Below are 18,532 nucleotides of genomic sequence, written 5' to 3' on the forward strand. Positions count from 1 at the left end.
GGGATAGTGAAGATGTGGCCCTATCCTATACCCCTTACCAACTCCTCTATTCTATATCCTCCTATTTTTACAACAATTGGCCACAGTTCTGCAGTCCGCTGTTCTATGGGGAAAAGAATGGTTTGGGTTTTTGTCCAGGGGAGGTCTCTTGTGTGTTGTATCTGTCCTGTGCATATACAAAATGCATATACATCCGCGCAGAGAAACAGCCATTATTCGCCAAGCTCTCGTTGCAATTGATGCTGGCCCATCCCCCCACGTCTGGTTAAATATGCTGGACTGGTAGCCAATGATGGGTAAGATTCATGGGGAGCTCATACCAACCTAAGACAGGAAATGAGGGCTAGAGCCTCATTGTCCAATGACGGGTAAGGATGTTGCTCTGCCGTGGACAACCTAAGACAGGCACGGTCCCTTTTATAAACAGAAAGGGGGAGTTGTGGTGGGCGAGACCCGGGGCCCAGGGTTACACCATGTGCATCTAAAGATGGTGACTGGCAGAAAGCAAACGGCGTCCTGATTATGCCTGGAGAGAGGCAGGAAGTGTTTACAATTGGCTGTATGATAATCAGTTCAGCCGCCTAGCGCATGGACAGATATACTTTACATGTATGCTTGAGCGAGTGATCACTTGACCTTTAACAGGATTGGATGGACATATCTGGTTACAATTGCTTATGCATGAGACTGCTTATATATTGAGGGTGATATCTGAATAAAGCGGAAGCTGCTTCATGAACTTCTGAAGAGTACGTGTCTTTTGTCCCACTGGTCAGGCTGAAAGAGCAAGAAGCGGCGTGAGCCGCTTGAAGCAACCCAGGCTAAGAAGCGGTGGTTTTCCGTACAGCATAAGTCATAGTAGCCAAAGGTCTGTAACTCAAGGGTCTGTAGATGAATGATAGATAAGCAAAATGTGGAATATACACACAGTAAATTATCACACAGCCTTAGAAAGAAGGAAATTCTGATCATGTTACAACATGGATAAACCTTGAGGACATATGCTAAGTGAAATAAGCCAGTGCCCCACCCCCCAAAAAGCCCACAAATAGTATATGACTTTGCTAATCCAAAGTAACTAGAGTAGTCAAATTTTTAGAGATAGAAAGTAGAATGGTAATTGCCATGGGCTGGGAGAAGGAATAGAAATTTATTATTTAATGAGTGTAGAGTTTCAGTTTTGCAATATGAAAAGCACTCTAGATATTGTTTGCACAACAATGTGAACTACTTACCACTGCTGAACACTTAAAATGGTTATGATGGTAAATTTTGTTATGTGTATTTTACTGTAATTTAACATTTAAGACTTTGAACAATGAGGAATTAAACTTTATTAGGTAGGATGAATAGAGTAGAAATGATTAGAAGACTGGTGCAGTGCCAAATAAATTGATATTGAGAACTGAGTGGACGTGATGATATCAGACAGAGAGAGGTGCTAGAGACACAGTTGTGGTTCATAGCTTTTCTCAAAATTTCTCAAACTTCCTTCTCAAATACATCTGTACCATTGGGTTTATGAATTTTTGTTTGTTCTTATTATGTAATAAGAATTGGCTCAAGATTTGCTTTTATCAGTATTAACTTAGACTCTGAATGTTCAGGGAGCATGGACACTGCCTACTAATCCTTGATGCATAGCGTCCAGTACCCAGCATCACAGTCAGAAGATTAATAAATACCTTCTTAAAAGCATGTATTGGTTAGGCAGCAATAATTACAAAAAAAAAACTAGCCTGGTTTTGATATCAGTTTAAATTTCCCTGAGCACATGAAAAGCTATAGTTTTACTGAAGTATGAAATATTTCATGATGAGTTATAGTTGTTTAAAATAAAATTTTACCCTAAAGCTATGGTGAAAACATATAAATGAACGTTAAGTCTAACCATACAACTGATGAGATCTTCAAACCTTTATGTTCTGACAGCTTGTGGTCATCAGTGACCCCCACATCAAGATTGATCCTGACTACTCAGTGTACACTAAGGCCAAAGAACAGGGCTTCTTTGTGAGAAATCGTGACGGGAGTGACTTCGAAGGAATATGCTGGCCTGGTATGATATTGCTATATACACTTACTGTTTCCTATTATTTAATACCAATTAATGAAGGTTACATGGCTGTCATTCTCATTCCTAGTAAATATCACTTACTTCTCTACCTCCATCTTAGTCACTTTCAAGGAAAATAGAGTATTGCCTTCTAGTATTATTTATTTATTTATTTATTTATTTTGTGGTGCTGGGGATTGAACCCAGGGCCTTGTGCATGCAAGGCAAGCACTCTACCAACTGAGCTATATCCCCTGCCCCTCTTTGTATCTTTTATAACACGTGTGAGGTAGTCAGCTTTTCGCCTAGGTGACAAAATACCTGAGAAAATTAACTTAAAGGGAAGAAAGCTTTATATTAGCTCACAGTTTCAGATGTTTCCGTCCATGATCATTTGGCCCCATGGCTTTTGGGTCTATGCCAAGCCAGTATATCATAGTGGTATATCACACTGGAAGCACATGGCAGAGGAGAGCTGCTCACCTCACTGAGGCCAGAAAGCAAGAGAGAAAAAAGAAACAGAGTCCCAATATACCTTTCTAGGGCTTAGCTCCAATGACCTAATTCCTCCAACCAGGTCCCACCTCCTAAAGTTTCAATCATCTCTCAATAGTGCCATCAGCTGAGGACCAAGCCTTCAACCCATGAGCTTTTGGGGGACATGTAATATCCAAACCATAACAACCTGGTACAGTTGGAAATATATGTTTGGATATACTTATCAATCAGTAATTGAATGAATGTAACAAACAAATAAGCAAACCTCAGTGGTATGCATTTCTCTAAACAAATAGAGATAAGAAGTAGAGAATGAGCCAGGAATGGTGACACACACCTATAATCCAACTTGGGAGACTGAGGCAGGAGGATTGCAAGTTTGAGGCCAGCCTCAGCAACTTATCAAAACCCTGTCTCAAAATAAATTTTTAAAGGGCTGGGAGTATAGTCAGTGGTAGAGTGTTATCTACCATGTGCAAGGCCTTGGTTTCCATTCCTAGTAACAAAAAAGGGGGAGAAAGGGAGGGAAGTGCAGAGAGAGAAAGAGAGAATGAATGAGAATGAATGAAAAAAGGGGAGGGAAGAAGAGAAGAAAAAAAGTGTCTGGCAGGTTCTCTCCTATGATTATTCTTTGTCCTTTCACCCATACCTTTGACTTTTCAGCCTTTTTTGAGTGATCTCAGCTGCCTTTGGCAACTATGGGTTTTTCATTTCAAATATTTCTACCAAATGCCTTGGTAGAAACAAGAACAAAAGGAAATTACCACTTTATTATATCATAGTACTCTATAGAGAAACCCTATGTCTTCCTTTTCTCTCCTTGAACTATTTGAACTCTCTTCTCTATTACTCTTTAAAAACTAAGGAGCTGGGTATGGTGGTATATGCCTGTAATCCCAGAAGCTCAAGAGGCTGAGGCAGGAGGATCACAAGTTTAAAGTCAGTTTCAGCAACTTAGCAAGACCCTGTCTCAAAGAGAAAGAGAGACACAGAGAGAGAGAGAGAAAGAAAGAAAAAAAAAAAGTGAAAGCTAGGGATGTTGTTCAGTGCTCAAGCACCCTTGGGTTCAATCCTCAGTCTTAAAAAAAAAAAAAACAAAAAAAAAACTAAGGGCTCACTGCAGGATACTTGCCATCCTTACTTGGGCTATCTTAGGCCATTAGAGAGGGACATGCTATGTCTTGATGCTTGTTTACTGGCATTCCCCAGGGCCTCTTGTGTTGAAAGGTCTAGTAATTTTCATTGGAGTCCAGTATCACCTTCGTTCCCTTCTTGGAGACCATGCCTCTCCCAGCTATCTTTTAGGAATGTTGCAAAGTGCCCATTGATTACATAGTTCTCACATCTGATACTTTCTTTATGACACATTTTACTGTGATAACCTCTATTCCTAACAGTCTGTCTACTGTTGTGTTTCTACAGGTCTCTCTTCTTACCTGGATTTTACCAATTCCAAGGTCAGAGAATGGTATTCGGGTCTTTTTGCTTTTCCTGCTTATCAGGTTGGTCTTTATTCTTTTGTTCTTTCCTAGTTAACTTGAAAGGATGAAAGAAAAAAAAAAGTGAATAGAACTGCTCTGCTTCTTTGAATAGCTCTTGTTATATAATGCTTGTATGAAAAGGCAAGGATGGCCACTACATTACAAACTTTAGCTGGGAGAGGTGCCATGTGCATTACTACAGGCACAAAAGCTGCAATTTTTTTTTTTTTACCACAATTATAATAGACTCTGTGATATATCAAAGTACATTATAACATATTTATTATATTTCCAAATTACCAATATACATTTTATATAAAATAGTATTCTACAACTATATTTAAAGATATGATAAATGTGAAAATATAAACTGTAGTGTTTTCATTAAAAGCAAAGTATAATAATTATTTTAAGATGTTGTAAGAACCACAAAAAAAAACTGGAGAGGCCACATCTGGAAAACTATTCTCAACTAGTTACACTGATATTGATAATGATAATGGTGGTGACACTGATGGTTACCTAAAACAAAATGAATACATACCAAGCCCTGTGATAAGCACTCTATGGGCATTATACCATTTCTTCTTCATAATAATTTTCTGAAATAAGAACTCTAACTAAATCTAATTCCACAGATAAGAAAATTGAGTAATGGAGAGTTTGTAAGCCTGCCAATGTCACTCATCTAGCAAGTGATAGGCCCAAGATCTGAACTCAGGACTGTTTGTCTGCCAAACCCAGCTCTTAACCATCAAACATATACTAGGATACTAGTAAATAACTTAAAGCAGGAATAGACAAACACCCTTGGACCAAATATGGCTATGCTCATTCACTCCACTGTTTTCTATGGCTGTTTCACACTAGTATGGCAGAGTTGAGTAATTGAAGAGATCTTATGGTGTCTGAGAAGGCAAGCTAGATCTCGTGAGGAGATATTGCAAGGAACAGAACATTCAGAAAATAATGGAATGAGCTCCCCAGAGGGTCCTTGTAATTATAGCTATTCAGCCAAATGCTGAGAGACCAGAGATTTCTATATTAAAAAAATAAAAAGAATTACAACGAGATGATAACTAGATGAATCACCTGTCCCTTCTTCCTCTGAACAATTTTACATAGAACACTAAATGTAGATCATGGTAACAAACAGATATCTAAGCTGCCAAGTCTTTCAGAGTGTTAGAGGGAAGATAGAGTCTTCTACATATAGTTATAATTGCCTTTAATTAAGAGTTGTAGTATTGAAATAAGCCAATCCCGAAAAACCAAAGGCTGAATGATTTCTCTGATAAGTGGATGATGATACATAATGTGGGGGAAGGTAAGGGAAGAATGGAGGAAGGATGGATTGCATAAAGGGAAATGAGGGGTGGGGAGGGGATGGGGAAAGAAAAGGGAATGAGACAAACATCATTACCCTATGTACATACGATTATGCAAATGGTATGACTCTATATCACTTACAACCAGAGAAATGATAGTTGTACCCCATTTGTGTACAATGAATCAAAATTAAAAAAAAAAAAAAAGAGTTATATCATATGGCAAATGCTATAGAGCCTAATTGTGAAAATGCACAACCTTTCCAGTAGGGGTTCTCTAGGGAAACTTGCTGGGCAATGTATATTTCATAGACAACACGGGGCAACATTTGTTAATCAACATTTACTAAGAACTTTCTGTAGGCCAGGTACTGTTCTCAATGTTTGGAATTTATCAGTGAACAAAACAGACACAATTCCCTGTCCAATAAACATAATAAATAAATAAGTTAAATGGTGTTAGGAAAGAATAATGGGAATGCTGTCATATTAATATCATCACTGTGGTACTGTTTTATGACCGGAATTTACTTCCTAGGGGTCTACAGATATCCTTTTCATATGGAATGACATGAATGAGCCCTCAGTCTTTAGAGGGCCAGAGCTAACACTGCAAAAGAATGCCATTCATCATGGCAACTGGGAGCACAGAGAACTTCACAATATCTATGGTTTTTATCAGGTAAGATATCCAAGAAGAAGTCAACTAGATTTGTGTGCCCTCCCTAAAAAATCATTTGTTTTATAACAGCCATACTATACTGTTCATGTCTCTTTGTGTGTCTTTTCTGATAAGTGCAGTGAATCTTAGGTTATAACCAATACGGGACTTTTTATTCTTTCTCCCTTTGCTTCTTTTTCCTTCCATAATCAACTTAATGAATTTTAAAATATTGTGAGATTAATGATAACATGGAAACATGTACCTTGATAAGAGCCATTAGTATATGGCCTTGGCTACTGCCACAAAACTTTTATAGACACAGGTATTATATAAATCTATTAACAAAGGTAATTGAAATAAAAGTTTAAAAACGTCACAAATATCCAAATATAGCAACCCTAATATTCATACCAAGGGAGCATAATTTAGAATATAGATCATAATTTCAATAAATATGCTTTTTTTAAAAAAAATTTAGAAGCCTTTCCTTAAGTATTTAGCCTTCTCATCACAGGTGGTAAAATTGGCCAGGTGTGGTGGCACATACCTTTATTTCTAGTGACTGGGGAAGCTGAGGCAGGAGGATCTGAAGTTCAAAGCCAGTCTCAGTAACTTAGTGAGGCCCTTAGCAACTTAGTACAACTCTGTCTCAAAATAAAAAATATGAAGTGCTGGGGATATGACTTGGTGGTTAAGTGCCCCTAAATTCAATCCCTGGGACCAAAAAAAAAAGTGGTAAAATTGTCTTTTATTTGCCAGTCATATCCAAAGCCTTGACAATCATGTACCCTAATTTATATCCATGGTTCTTTGTTATTTTCAAAATGTAACTATGTTCCCATTGCCCTCCCACCTATTGATATTTTCCAATGGGAGCTGCTGGCTAGAGATAGCACAGATTTCAGGTAGTATCTACTTACTTCTCTAACAACCTGTTGCTATTACTGCCAACTACTTTAGAGAATTTTCTCATGTAGACCAGGACCACCAGTCACTTAACATTGCTGAATCTGGTTTTTTTTTTCCCCCACCACTAAAAACTGTCTCAGAAATTGTTTTGTAAATTATGTGAGAAAATATTACAAAATGCCAATTAAGCATCAAATAGATGCTACTTTATTTATTCATTGTTACTGTTAATCAAAGAAAGTTTTCCATTCTTTTAGTAGAGGAATTTATATCATGAAAACAATTTTGTGGATTTATTTTAACATTTCACATTTCCACCTACTATTTACTTTTTTCACATTATAGCTTATTGAGGATATATTGGCACAATGCCCTAATCCTATCATCTCTGAAATTTTTCTCTTGACTTTGATAGCAAATGGCTACTGCAGAAGGACTGCTACAACGATCTAAAGGGAAGGAGAGACCCTTTGTTCTTTCACGTTCTTTCTTTGCTGGGTCACAAAAGTATGGTAAGGAATGACTCTTATTACTTGAAAAACACAAATTAACTACCTGTCCTTTTTGACTCTTTCTGGCATTTGCTGCCCCTGTGTTCATTTTCAATAGCTGTTCCTCAGACCTTTGATTTTACAGAGTGATATGATCTGAAGTATGCATTTTGTCCTATAAAATAGGGTAAGCTGGGGGCTGGGGTTGTGGCTCAGTGGTTGAGTGCTTGCCGAGCACGCATGAGGCCCTGGGTTCGACCCCCAGTACCACATTAAAAAAAAAAAAAGAAGAAGAAAAACTAAATAAACAAAATAAAGGTATTGTGTTCATCTGCAACTAAAAATATTTTTTAAAAAATAGAGTAAGCTGGGCTGGGATTGTGGCTCAGTAGGACAGCACTTGCTTAGCATGTATGAAGCACTGGGTTCGATCTTCAATACCACACAAAAATAAATAAAATCAAGGTGTTATATCCATTTACAACTAAAAATCTTTTTTAGAAAATAGAGTAAGCCAATTTTAATCAAGTTTAATACTTGTTTCCCACTGAAAAAGTGGCCAGTTACTTGATAGGACACTGACTCTATCATATTCAGTTTATTGACATGGTTATCCCTGATCCTGTCACTTTGATTTATTGAAATCAGGGAATATACTTCTAACATATTCATTGAATCACCTGTTCTGTTCTACTTAGCAATATGGCTTAAAATAGACCTGGCTGTTGCTTGTGGTCAGGGTAATTTATAACTGGATCTAGTTTACTAACTAATGAAGATCTAGTTCAACTTAAGCACCCTTGGGTAGAAAGGCTATTTTAAGTCCTCTTTTCTTGTATAAACAACTGACAGCATAGGTCCTAGTTTCAAAAACCAACCCTTACTGTATTGCAGACATTATTAGGTCTCCCACTCTACCCCTGAAAACCAGCCCATGTGGTACTCAACCAAAGATCAAAATATTATCATCTTAGGCAGCAATTCATATACAGAGAGGATCACCACAGCATTAGTCCTTGAAACAAACCAAAAAATCTAAATATGTAACAATAGAGAATAGTTACAAAAGTATGTGTGGCAGACTACCATGAGGCTATTTAAAATGGTAACTTTAACTGCATGAGAAAATGTTTCTGCTACCATGTTTAAGGAAAAATAGAAAAGAATGCCTAGGTATTTACGTATTATCCCAATTTTATCAAATATAAATATAAGGTAGTAATGTAATCCAATAAGTAGGTAGATAGGCAGTCAGATAAAATACAAGAAAATTTAGTACCTTAGTGATTATAAGTGATTTTAATTTTCTTCTTATCCTTATTTTTCCAAATTCTGTACAAGTATCATTTTTCATCACTAAAATGTATATTTAATGAAAATTTTACAAACACCCATTTTAAAAAATAAGAGGAAACATGAATACTAATTTTTTTTTTTTTTTAATCTTATAAATGTTGACCCACTCTTTTTCTAGTCTGGGGCAAGAGGATCTCTTGAGCCCAGAGTTCAAGGCCAGCCTGGGCAACATAGCAAGACTCCAACTTAATCAACTTTGCCCCAGTGTGTAGCAAGGCTTTACAAGAAATATATTTTGTTCAGTCAAATGCTAAAACCAATAGCCCGAGAGAGCTTCTGTCTAAACAACCATATGAGCCATGAGAACATTTGCATATTTATTATGATGAGCTTTTTTGACAAGGTTTCAAAATCATTATGTAGATACATTCATATTTCACTTGAAGTTAAGGAAAATTTATTAGATACAATTTATAAAGGGCAATCCCTTGAAAATATTTTTCTTTGTTGAAATACTGTTCTTTGTAGGAAAATTCAAAATTTGTATGGGAAATAAAAACAAAAATATCTACTAGAACAATTTTGGTAGAAGATAGACAAAAATGCTTCTGGAGTAATGTAGATGTAATAAAATAAGATTTCTTTTATGAATCTCTTTAGTGTTTTGTAATCTGTCTTCATAAACTCTTATCAACTGTGCAGTGAACAAGAACACTGGCTTTGGAGTTGGACTGCCTGGATTCAAATCCTGCCTTAAATCTAATTAATGACCATGTGACTGTGGGTAGATTAGGGGTCTACTGTTTGCCATATTTCCTTCATTTGTAAAATAGAGTTAATGATATTATTTACCAGATATGGTTGTTGGGATGATTAAGTGGGATGATAATCCAAGCAAAGTATAAAGTTGCCATTTTTTTCAATTAACGGTTCTAAATATCTATGTTGGGGGGCAAAGATGAACCTCAACCCTTACAGCTGTAAATAATTTTTACAACTAAACAATAAGACAGACAACATATTTTTAAAATTAGGAAAGAGACCAGGTGCATTAGTGCATACCTGTAGTCCCAGCTATTTGGGAGCTTGGGACAGGAGGATCTCTCAAGCCCAGGAGTTCAGCATCAGCCTGGGCAACATAGCAAGACCCCATCTCAATAACAAAAACAAAACAGAAAGAACAAAACGTGAATAAATACTTTACAGAAGAAGACATAGAATGATCAGTAAAGACATGAAGAAATAATCAGTTATTAGGGTAATATAAATTAAAACAAAAAAGAGATACCCACTATACATTCCTTAGAATGCCTAGAATTAAAAATACTGGTTCTCTCCTATATTGCTGTTAAGAATGTAAAATGGTACAACCCTTCCTAAAAGGTTTGGAATTACCTTGAAGTGTTTAACATATGCTAAACATAGACCCAACAATTTCACCCCCAGGTATTTATCTAGAAATAAATGAAAACATCACACAGAGACTTATACAAAAATATTTATGGCACCTTTATTTGTAATAGCCCAAACCTGGAAAGAATTCATATATTCATCAATAGGTAAATAGATAAGTAACTTGTGATATGTTCCATATCATGGAATACTACCCAGCAAATAAAAAATAGTAAACTACATTATGCTGAGTAAAAAAAGCTAAAAACACAATACAGTATATGTTTCCATTTGTATGGAAATTCTAGAAAAGACTAAAAGACTAATCTGTAATCATAGAAATCACGTGAGCAAATTGGCTAAAGTGGGGATTTGTTGATTGCTAAGAAACCCATGGAAACTTCGCTAGTTATGGAAGTGTTCTATGCCTTGCTTGTGGTGGTGGTGGTTACATGAATCAAACTCTTCACTTAAAATAGGTACATTTATTGTATGTAAATGACATCTCAATAAAGTTTATTTTTAAAGATATTCCTCCTATAATCAGATTTGAATTATACTTCCTGTAAACTAGAGCAAAATATGGGGAAAGGGTGGGATTGGATATCATAAAGATATAGGAGAGATCAATGGAGTAAAAGGAGATTGAGAGGGAGGGAGGAGGGATGAGAAAGGGAAAGAAATAAGAACGAATTTTAACAAAATCACACTATGTGCATGTATAAATACCACAGTGTATTTCACCTTTCTTTATGTAATATGTATAAAGCACCAATCAAAAATAAATAAGTGGGGGCTGGGGTTGTAGCTCAGTGGTAGAGCACTTGCCCAGCATGTATGAGGCACTGGGTTCAATTCCCACCACTGCACATAAATAAGATAAAGGTCCATTGACAAATGAAAAATTTTTAAAACAATAAGTGAGAGAGATCAGCGGAATAGAGGAAGGAGACTAGTGGGAGGGAAGATGGGAAAGAGGGGCTCACCAAGACTTAAATGAAGTAAATCAAATTCTTTGCATGTATGATTTTGTCAAAATGAACCCAACTATTATTTAAAGCTGTAATTGTCTGATAAAAAAGAATTACAGTTAAAAAGTAGGCATATTTCAGAATATTTTCATAATGTTTTGTGAATTTTTATAACTTTTATATTTATATTATATAAGTTTTATATTTATAACTTTTTATATTAGGAAATTAATACATTTTAACTGTAGAAGTTCAAACTTTGTTTATTTTTAGGTAAGAAATCTGTTTTCCTTTTTATTATCTTGTCTTTTAAAAATCAAGGCTCTAAGCCAGGCATAGTGGCATACACCTATAATCCCAGAGACTCAGGAGGCTAAGGCAAGATGATCACAAGTTCAAGGCTAGCCTCAGCAATTTAATGAGGCCCTAAGCAATTTAGTGAAACCCTGTCTCAAAATAAAATTAAAAAGAGCTGAGGATGTGGCCCAGTGATTAAGTGCCCCTGATTCCAATCCCTTGTACCAAATAAATAAATAATCAGGACTCTAAATATGAATTTGAGTACATGAACTGATTTGTGAATTTTTTTTTTTAATACCTTCTTACTGGTGACCAAAGGTGCAGTGTGGACTGGTGACAACATAGCAGATTGGAGTTACCTGAAAATTTCTATCCCCATGTTACTCACTCTCAGCATTACTGGGATCTCTTTTTGTGGAGGTAAGATGACTCCTGTCCTGAAGCTTGAAGTGAGAGAAAATGAAAAGTGAGATGTATTCTTCAAAACTTCTCCTTAGCTGTTTTGGGCTAGGATAAATATGGGGAAAAGAAAACCAAGAAAGTGAAGGGGAGCAGATTAGAGAGAAAAGTGAAAGCAGATGCTTCAGAACTTCTTGTATATTGTCTAAATTGAAGACACAGAATCAGTTTCTTAGAAGGAGAAAAGGAAGCACCAAAGAGTGCTTCCTCCCCTCATTCTTTCATCACTTCCTTCTTGGATGCAGCACTTGAAAACTAAGTTTTCCTTCCTGAAAAAATTTTTCTTCTTAAAGGTGAAAAAAGTAGAGAGAATTATAAAGAATTTAGTGAATCAGAAGTTAGTGTAGGACAGGGGTTGTATCTCAGTGATACAGCTTTCAACCAGCATGTGCAAGACTCTAGGTTCAATTTTCCAGAATTGCTAAAAAATAAGAAGAAGAAGAAGGAAGACAAGTAGAAATAGAGTCTCAGCAAATTTTAGATTCCATGACATGTTTTAACTGTTTTTTAAAAATATATGCTCATGAGAAAGATAAATTTAGTTAAAATGAGTCTCTCTGATGGTCTGCCTTAAAATGAGTGTCTCTGATGGTCTGCATTCCTTGCATCCGGAGAATTCTCTGTAGATAAATGTTACAAGTAACTCAATGTGACTGCAGTTCTGGCTACTCCTTGTTTTCAGCAGAAATAGAAACAAGTTAATATTATATTTTTATATATGTGATTTTTGGCATTGGTCTACATACGGTATAAGAAATACATATCTTGCTCTAGGACTCAGCATGAAATTCTACCTAAACTTCTAATTATTTGCTTCTCTTTAGTTCTTTCTTTAATTTTTATCTTCGTTTGCCTATTGCTTCCAAAGGAAATCAGTTATCAGCCCCTTCCGCTCAACACAAACACACACACAATCAATCAAGTCAACATTTTGTGATTTCTGGGTAATATGAGTTTGGGAGCATATAGGAGTATTGATTTTGCAGTAAACCTTCTGGTCTTTTGACAAGAAGAGAATGTTCAAAGAGTGTTTGGTCAGATTCCCAAATAGGCTCTTTTATATATGTGCTCCCCTGTTTGAGGCTGTGGTTTTGAATGCACATATGCTCTTTTCTCCAGCCAGTCATCAAGTCCTTATCTTACCCATGTACATCATTTATTTGAAGTCTTGTTGCCTTACTTGGCCTTTCTTTCCTAACCAGCTGATGTGGGTGGCTTCATTGGGAATCCAGATGCAGAACTGCTGGTGCGTTGGTACCAGGCAGGAGCCTATCAACCCTTCTTCCGTGGTCATGCTACCATGAACACCAAGCGTCGGGAACCCTGGCTTTTTGGGGAGGAGTATACCCAGCTCATCCGAGAAGTCATCAGAGAGCGCTACACCCTCTTGCCCTATTTGTATTCTCTGTTCTACCATGTGCATGTGGCTTCTGAACCTGTCATGAGGTAAAAAAGCATCATCCATTCAGGAACTGCAGCAGCCTAATCCTCTTACGAAGTGATTAGGAACTAAACTAATTGCACAGTGATTTTAAGAGAAAAAGTGAAGAAAAGCCACATGTGTAATCAAGTTTCAGCGAGCTTCTTGACTACAAACTATGCAAAGGATCCTGGCTGTTGAAGACACAGTTAATAAAAAGTAGACCCCTTACTACTGTGATTAATGTTTGTACATGCTAGGTGAGAAACAAAAATGAAGATATCTCAAAGACTAAGGAAGTGACTATAACAATCATTATTTAACTATAAGCATCTTCTCAGGAAGAATAGCTTACCTGCCAGTCCTAGGCTTTCCTTTATCTTACCCTTAGGACTGAACTGTTCCAAGTTTGAGGTAAACATTTTTTCCTAGTTTATAATTTTTGTGTGTGTGTGTGTGTGGTGCTGGGGATTGAACCCAGGGCCTTGTGCATGCAAGGCAAGCACTCTGCCAACTGAGCTACATCACCAGCCCTATAAATTCTAATTCTATTTTGAAGGCAAAATATATGTTTATAAAAAAATCTTTCTAGGTTAGGGAATGATACACATACAACATACACAATTCACCAAGACTTCAGAATCAGAAGTTCCTAAACTTAGATGAGATCAGAATCACCTGGGGAACTTTCCACTATAGATTCCAAAGGTCACACTTCCAAAACATTCTAGGGGTCTCCTTGGGTAGGTCTCAGAAATCTATATTTGTTAGAAATTTCCCTTCTAGGTTCTAGACATCACCCAGGTATAGAGACTGCTGCTTTGTTCAGTAGGAAAGGAATATGTTATTACAAAGGGTAGTGAATAAACTAAAAATAAATTTCACTTATTGTAAGATATCCTTTTCTTGTGAAATTGAAAAATGACTTTAACCATTAAGTTGATATCCAGACAGATAGATATTGACAGTTTTATGAACCCAAATACCTCCTAGTTACATGAAACAATAACAATCAAAAAGGAATATTCAGAATGTCTTAAACCCGCCCCCCAAATATTGCCAGCTTGAAAACAAGAAACATCAATTCTTCTCACTTAATTGTATAATGATTAAGTGATGCATGAAAGGCAGTGAACACAAGAATAAAACAATGTAGAGGGGCTAGGGTTGTAACTCAGAGGTAGAGTGCTTGCCTAACACGTGTGAGGCACTGGGTTCAATCCCCAGCACCACATAAAAATAAATAAATAAAATAAAGTTATTATGTACATCTGCAACTAAAAAAAAATTTCTAGAAAGACAGCACAGAATTATCATCATTGTAAAATCATAACCAAGGATGGTAGACATTTGGACTTGCATAAAGCTCTGATTCTGCCTGTTTGAGTAGCATTTAATGCTCAACAATCAGAAGGAAAAGTGGCAGGTACTAGAATTCTCAATATTTCCTTAGAACATTTTAATTAATATAAAGCTCCTTTCACATAAGAAAAACGTAATCACAGCAATTTCTCACAAAAACCTGAATCATATGAAAAAGAATCTTGACTCTTCAGTGTTTTCCAATTTCCTTTGAATGGTTTTTAAACTAAAACTTTAAAAATCTTTTTAAAAATCTAATGACATTAAAATGTAACTTTCCCTTTTTCCAGGCCTCTGTGGATAGAATTCCCTGATGAATTAGAGACTTTTGGTGTGGAAGACGAATATATGCTGGGTGAGCATTTACTAATTTTAGCTATAAATACTATAATTATATTTTTATTAAATTTTCCACTATGAGAGCACTTTTTAAAAATCCCAATCCCAAGGAAACTGAAAAAAAAAATAAAAGAAATCCCTTCACCAAGATTTTTAATGCATTAGTGGAATCTATTCTGTTACAATATAGCACTCACAGTATTATTCTTGCCAGTGTCAAATATCTCCATTCAATTTATAGGTGTAGTTTGAACTTTTGTGTCCACTCTTCTAAGCCAATTGAGACCACTACAGAGAAGGAATTAGGAAGAAAGTAAATCATATAGTAAAGAACCAGAAGAGTTTATTTCATTAAACTAATAGGCCTCTTTAATAAGGATTAACCATCAAATCTAAAACATGGAAATTTATCATCTCAGGGACAAGGCTCAAAAAGCCAGTCTATACATTGAGTTGCCCAAAAGATAACCTTATTTCTAAACAATAGAAACCTCCAAATGTTAAAAAATAGAGTCCTTGGTCTGGGAATGTGGTAGGGCACTCACATGGCATTTTCAAGGCTCTGGGTTCAATCCCTAGCACATTAGGTCTCAATAATCACTGCCTCGAAGAAACCTCCCTGATCACTCCTTACTTCCTTGTACCTTAGTCTGTCCTCCTCCATCAAAGCCAATCTGTCCTGTTAAAAAAAACCTTTCATCTCTGCTTTGTACTTTTGCCTCTTGATATTTGTCTTAACTCTATTTTTTAATTCCTTTTTAATATCTGTCTTCACTTAGTATAAACTCCATGAGAGCAGGGATCATGCTTGTTTTATCGGTTACTCTATCCCCAGAACCTATCAAGGTGCCTGGGACTCAGTAGGTACTCAGTATTTATTGAATGAAAGAAAGAATTTATAGATGATGAATTTTATCTGTGTAGTGCCAAGATCAAAGCAAAATTAATAATACTTGCCAACTACAACCTTCCTAATGATAACTGCCCAACCAAAAGAACCTGAGTAGCCACAGTGACACACTTCTGGATAACAGTTGTAGACTCACCATCATCAACATCACTCACACAAAACAATAAAGCCCTTGGAGAGATGCAGTGGTGCTTTCAGATTATTGGTGCATTAGCAGTTGTTTACAAAATGATACTGTTATAGACTGTGTCAGGGTTCTTTCCTAAACCCTGATATTCCATATATGGATTAATGTTTGGTGATAATGGTCACCTCTTTGAGCCCCTGTCCTCTTTCTAACAATGCATCATCTCTATGATGAATCATTGGTTCAATTCACTATAGTCTGCCCTATATAAATTCACAATCTAATGGTTTTTATTGCCAGATGTTGTGGCACATGCCTGTAATCCCAGTTACTTAGGAGACTGAGACAGGAGGACAGGCATTTAACCAGGCCCTAAGCAACTTAACAAGGCCCTGTCTCAAAATATAACAATGAAAAGGGCTGGGGATGTAGCTCAGTGGTGAAGAATCCCTGGGTTCAAGTCCCGTATCAAAACAAAGCAAAAATGAAAACCACAATACTATTAAATTAAAGGGAAAGAATTCTCATAATGACACTCAGTTTTATTTTTTCTCCATTTTTAAGGAAGTGCTTTATTGGTTCATCCAGTCACAGAACCAAAAACCACTATGGTTGATGTATTTCTGCCAAGATCAAATGAGGTAAGACTAATAACAGTTAATCAATTAGCTCAAGTCTCATCCCTTTGTTTCCTTTTTTTTTTTTTTTTTTGTAGTTGTAGATGAACACATTATCCTTATTTATTTATTTTTATGTGGTGCTAAGGATCAAACCCAGCACCTCACATATGTGAGGAAAGCACTCTACCACTGAGCTACAGCCCCACCTCCATCCCTTTGTTTCTTTAAGCAACTAAATTTCTCCATCTTGCAATGGTGAACACACACCAAATGATTATAGTGACTGATGATTTTTCAAAGATATGACACAAAGTCATGTCCACTGAGGCTAAGAAATTAGTAGAGGACAGATGGGGGAAAAATGAATAGGTGCTGACCCCAAGAAGGATCAGAATTTTTTTTATCTTCACACTTTGACTTGCTTAAGTGAGTTCCTAAACACACTGATGCTTGGGGTAGGAAAAAATCTTTTGTCCCACCAGGTATCAGATGCTGGGGGGAAACTTTAAGTATCAAGAAGCTTTGCTCTTTGATTCTGGCTCCCTTTGAGCCTAAGTTTTATTACCAAAAACTTGTCTTCAATACTCACTAAAGTGGATCAAGATCAGCAATGACTTCCCTCTATTGTCTCCACCTTTGCTCTCTTTTTAGTTGTTGTCATTTGTTATTATTACTATATGAACTGTCTTGGCCTACTAGAGCCCAGGGCAATGAACTTAGGCAGAGCACAAGGAGAGGCAGGGACAACCCTTGCTCTACAGATCATAGACCACAGAAACTTGGTGCCTCAGACTAGGGAAAGAGGGGTGTGGAATGGAAAACAGAAAGGAGACAAACCTAGAGCGAGTCCTCAAGAACTAGAGCTTCACCCCGGGCTTCAGCACACAGAGAAAAGAGCCACAGAGATGCTGGGCAAGTCTGAGACCACCATATCAAGAGAGTCTTTCAGTGGCCACCATTCAGCCACCTACACTTTTTATTATTGGTATGACTAACCAGGTTTTTCTCCAGAATATTTATGAACTTAAAGTCTTTCCTCTTGGTTTCTTCAGTAATTTGAAGTTCTGGAGTTCAGGGATTTTTACAAAGATTCCCCCTGCCAAGTAGAAACCTGAGGAAAACATTAAATACAACAACAGCTAAATAAATGGTCCTGCTGAGTATGTCTACTAATAGTTTCTCAAGTTTATTCTAACAAAGCAATAGGCACCCATGAAGAGGAACTGGCTCCCTTTCTAACTTAGTCAAGAATTTTTACTAATGATCTAGCATTGCAAATACATTGTAGTGACTTTGAATTATATTCCTTCATTTTTTCCCAGGGTATTCTGTGATTGTTTCTCTTGCAACATCTTTGCAAATGCTGGGTAAAAAAGAAAAACAATTTCTTACCCGACCTGCCCCTTTACCTTGGCTGACTGGTTAATACATTTCATGCTAAATGAGCAGACTGTCTGAAGTCCACACTGTCACTCTTCCCCATATTTCTGGGGGCCCATCCCTTCCTCTCCAAGTCTGGGCTCAAATGACTTCTCAATGAGGCCTTCTCTGATCACCTGTTTAAGATTACAGACTTCTCCCGCTGCCCCTGGTGCTACCTAGCCCTCTCCAGCCTTTCTGTTTCTCCACAGGACTTGCCACCATCTAATATTCTGTATATTTACTGAACAGTTTGCATAATACATACCTCTCCCATTCGAATGTGAGTTCCTTGAAGGCAGTAGTTTTCATCTGTTAGGTTCACTGTTGCATCCCCAGCAACTAGACAGATACCTGGCATGTAGCTGGCACTCAGTAAGTACTTGCTGAGGAGCCCAGGACTGAGTTCTGGGTAGGAAGGTTTATACTAGTTATACCCTTCCTAAGTTGGAGATCTTTGGATATGGCACCAGAACATAAATCCTATACT

The 18,532-nt window shown here is 36.8% G+C and overlaps 1 protein-coding gene across 6 annotated transcripts in view; it reads left to right on the top strand.

Annotated features, from left to right (window-relative positions):
- GANC (glucosidase alpha, neutral C) overlaps positions 1–18,532 on the top strand; it is a 79,190-nt gene that overhangs the window by 47,620 nt on the left and 13,038 nt on the right. For 5 of the 6 annotated variants that reach the window (XM_079126129.1, XM_079126125.1, XM_079126128.1 and 2 more), the window contains exons 12-19: positions 1,933–2,059; positions 3,977–4,056; positions 5,902–6,045; positions 7,352–7,448; positions 11,705–11,806; positions 13,048–13,291; positions 14,918–14,982; positions 16,568–16,644. In XM_079126129.1, the coding sequence (XP_078982255.1) occupies positions 1,933–2,059; positions 3,977–4,056; positions 5,902–6,045; positions 7,352–7,448; positions 11,705–11,806; positions 13,048–13,291; positions 14,918–14,982; positions 16,568–16,644 (936 nt within the window). The remainder of the gene's footprint in view (positions 1–1,932; positions 2,060–3,976; positions 4,057–5,901; positions 6,046–7,351; positions 7,449–11,704; positions 11,807–13,047; positions 13,292–14,917; positions 14,983–16,567; positions 16,645–18,532) is intronic. The other variant, XR_013761668.1, reaches the window with a different exon arrangement.

Source organism: Sciurus vulgaris (assembly GCF_902686455.1).
Source record: "Sciurus vulgaris genome assembly, chromosome: 2".
NCBI lineage: Eukaryota > Metazoa > Chordata > Mammalia > Rodentia > Sciuridae > Sciurus > Sciurus vulgaris.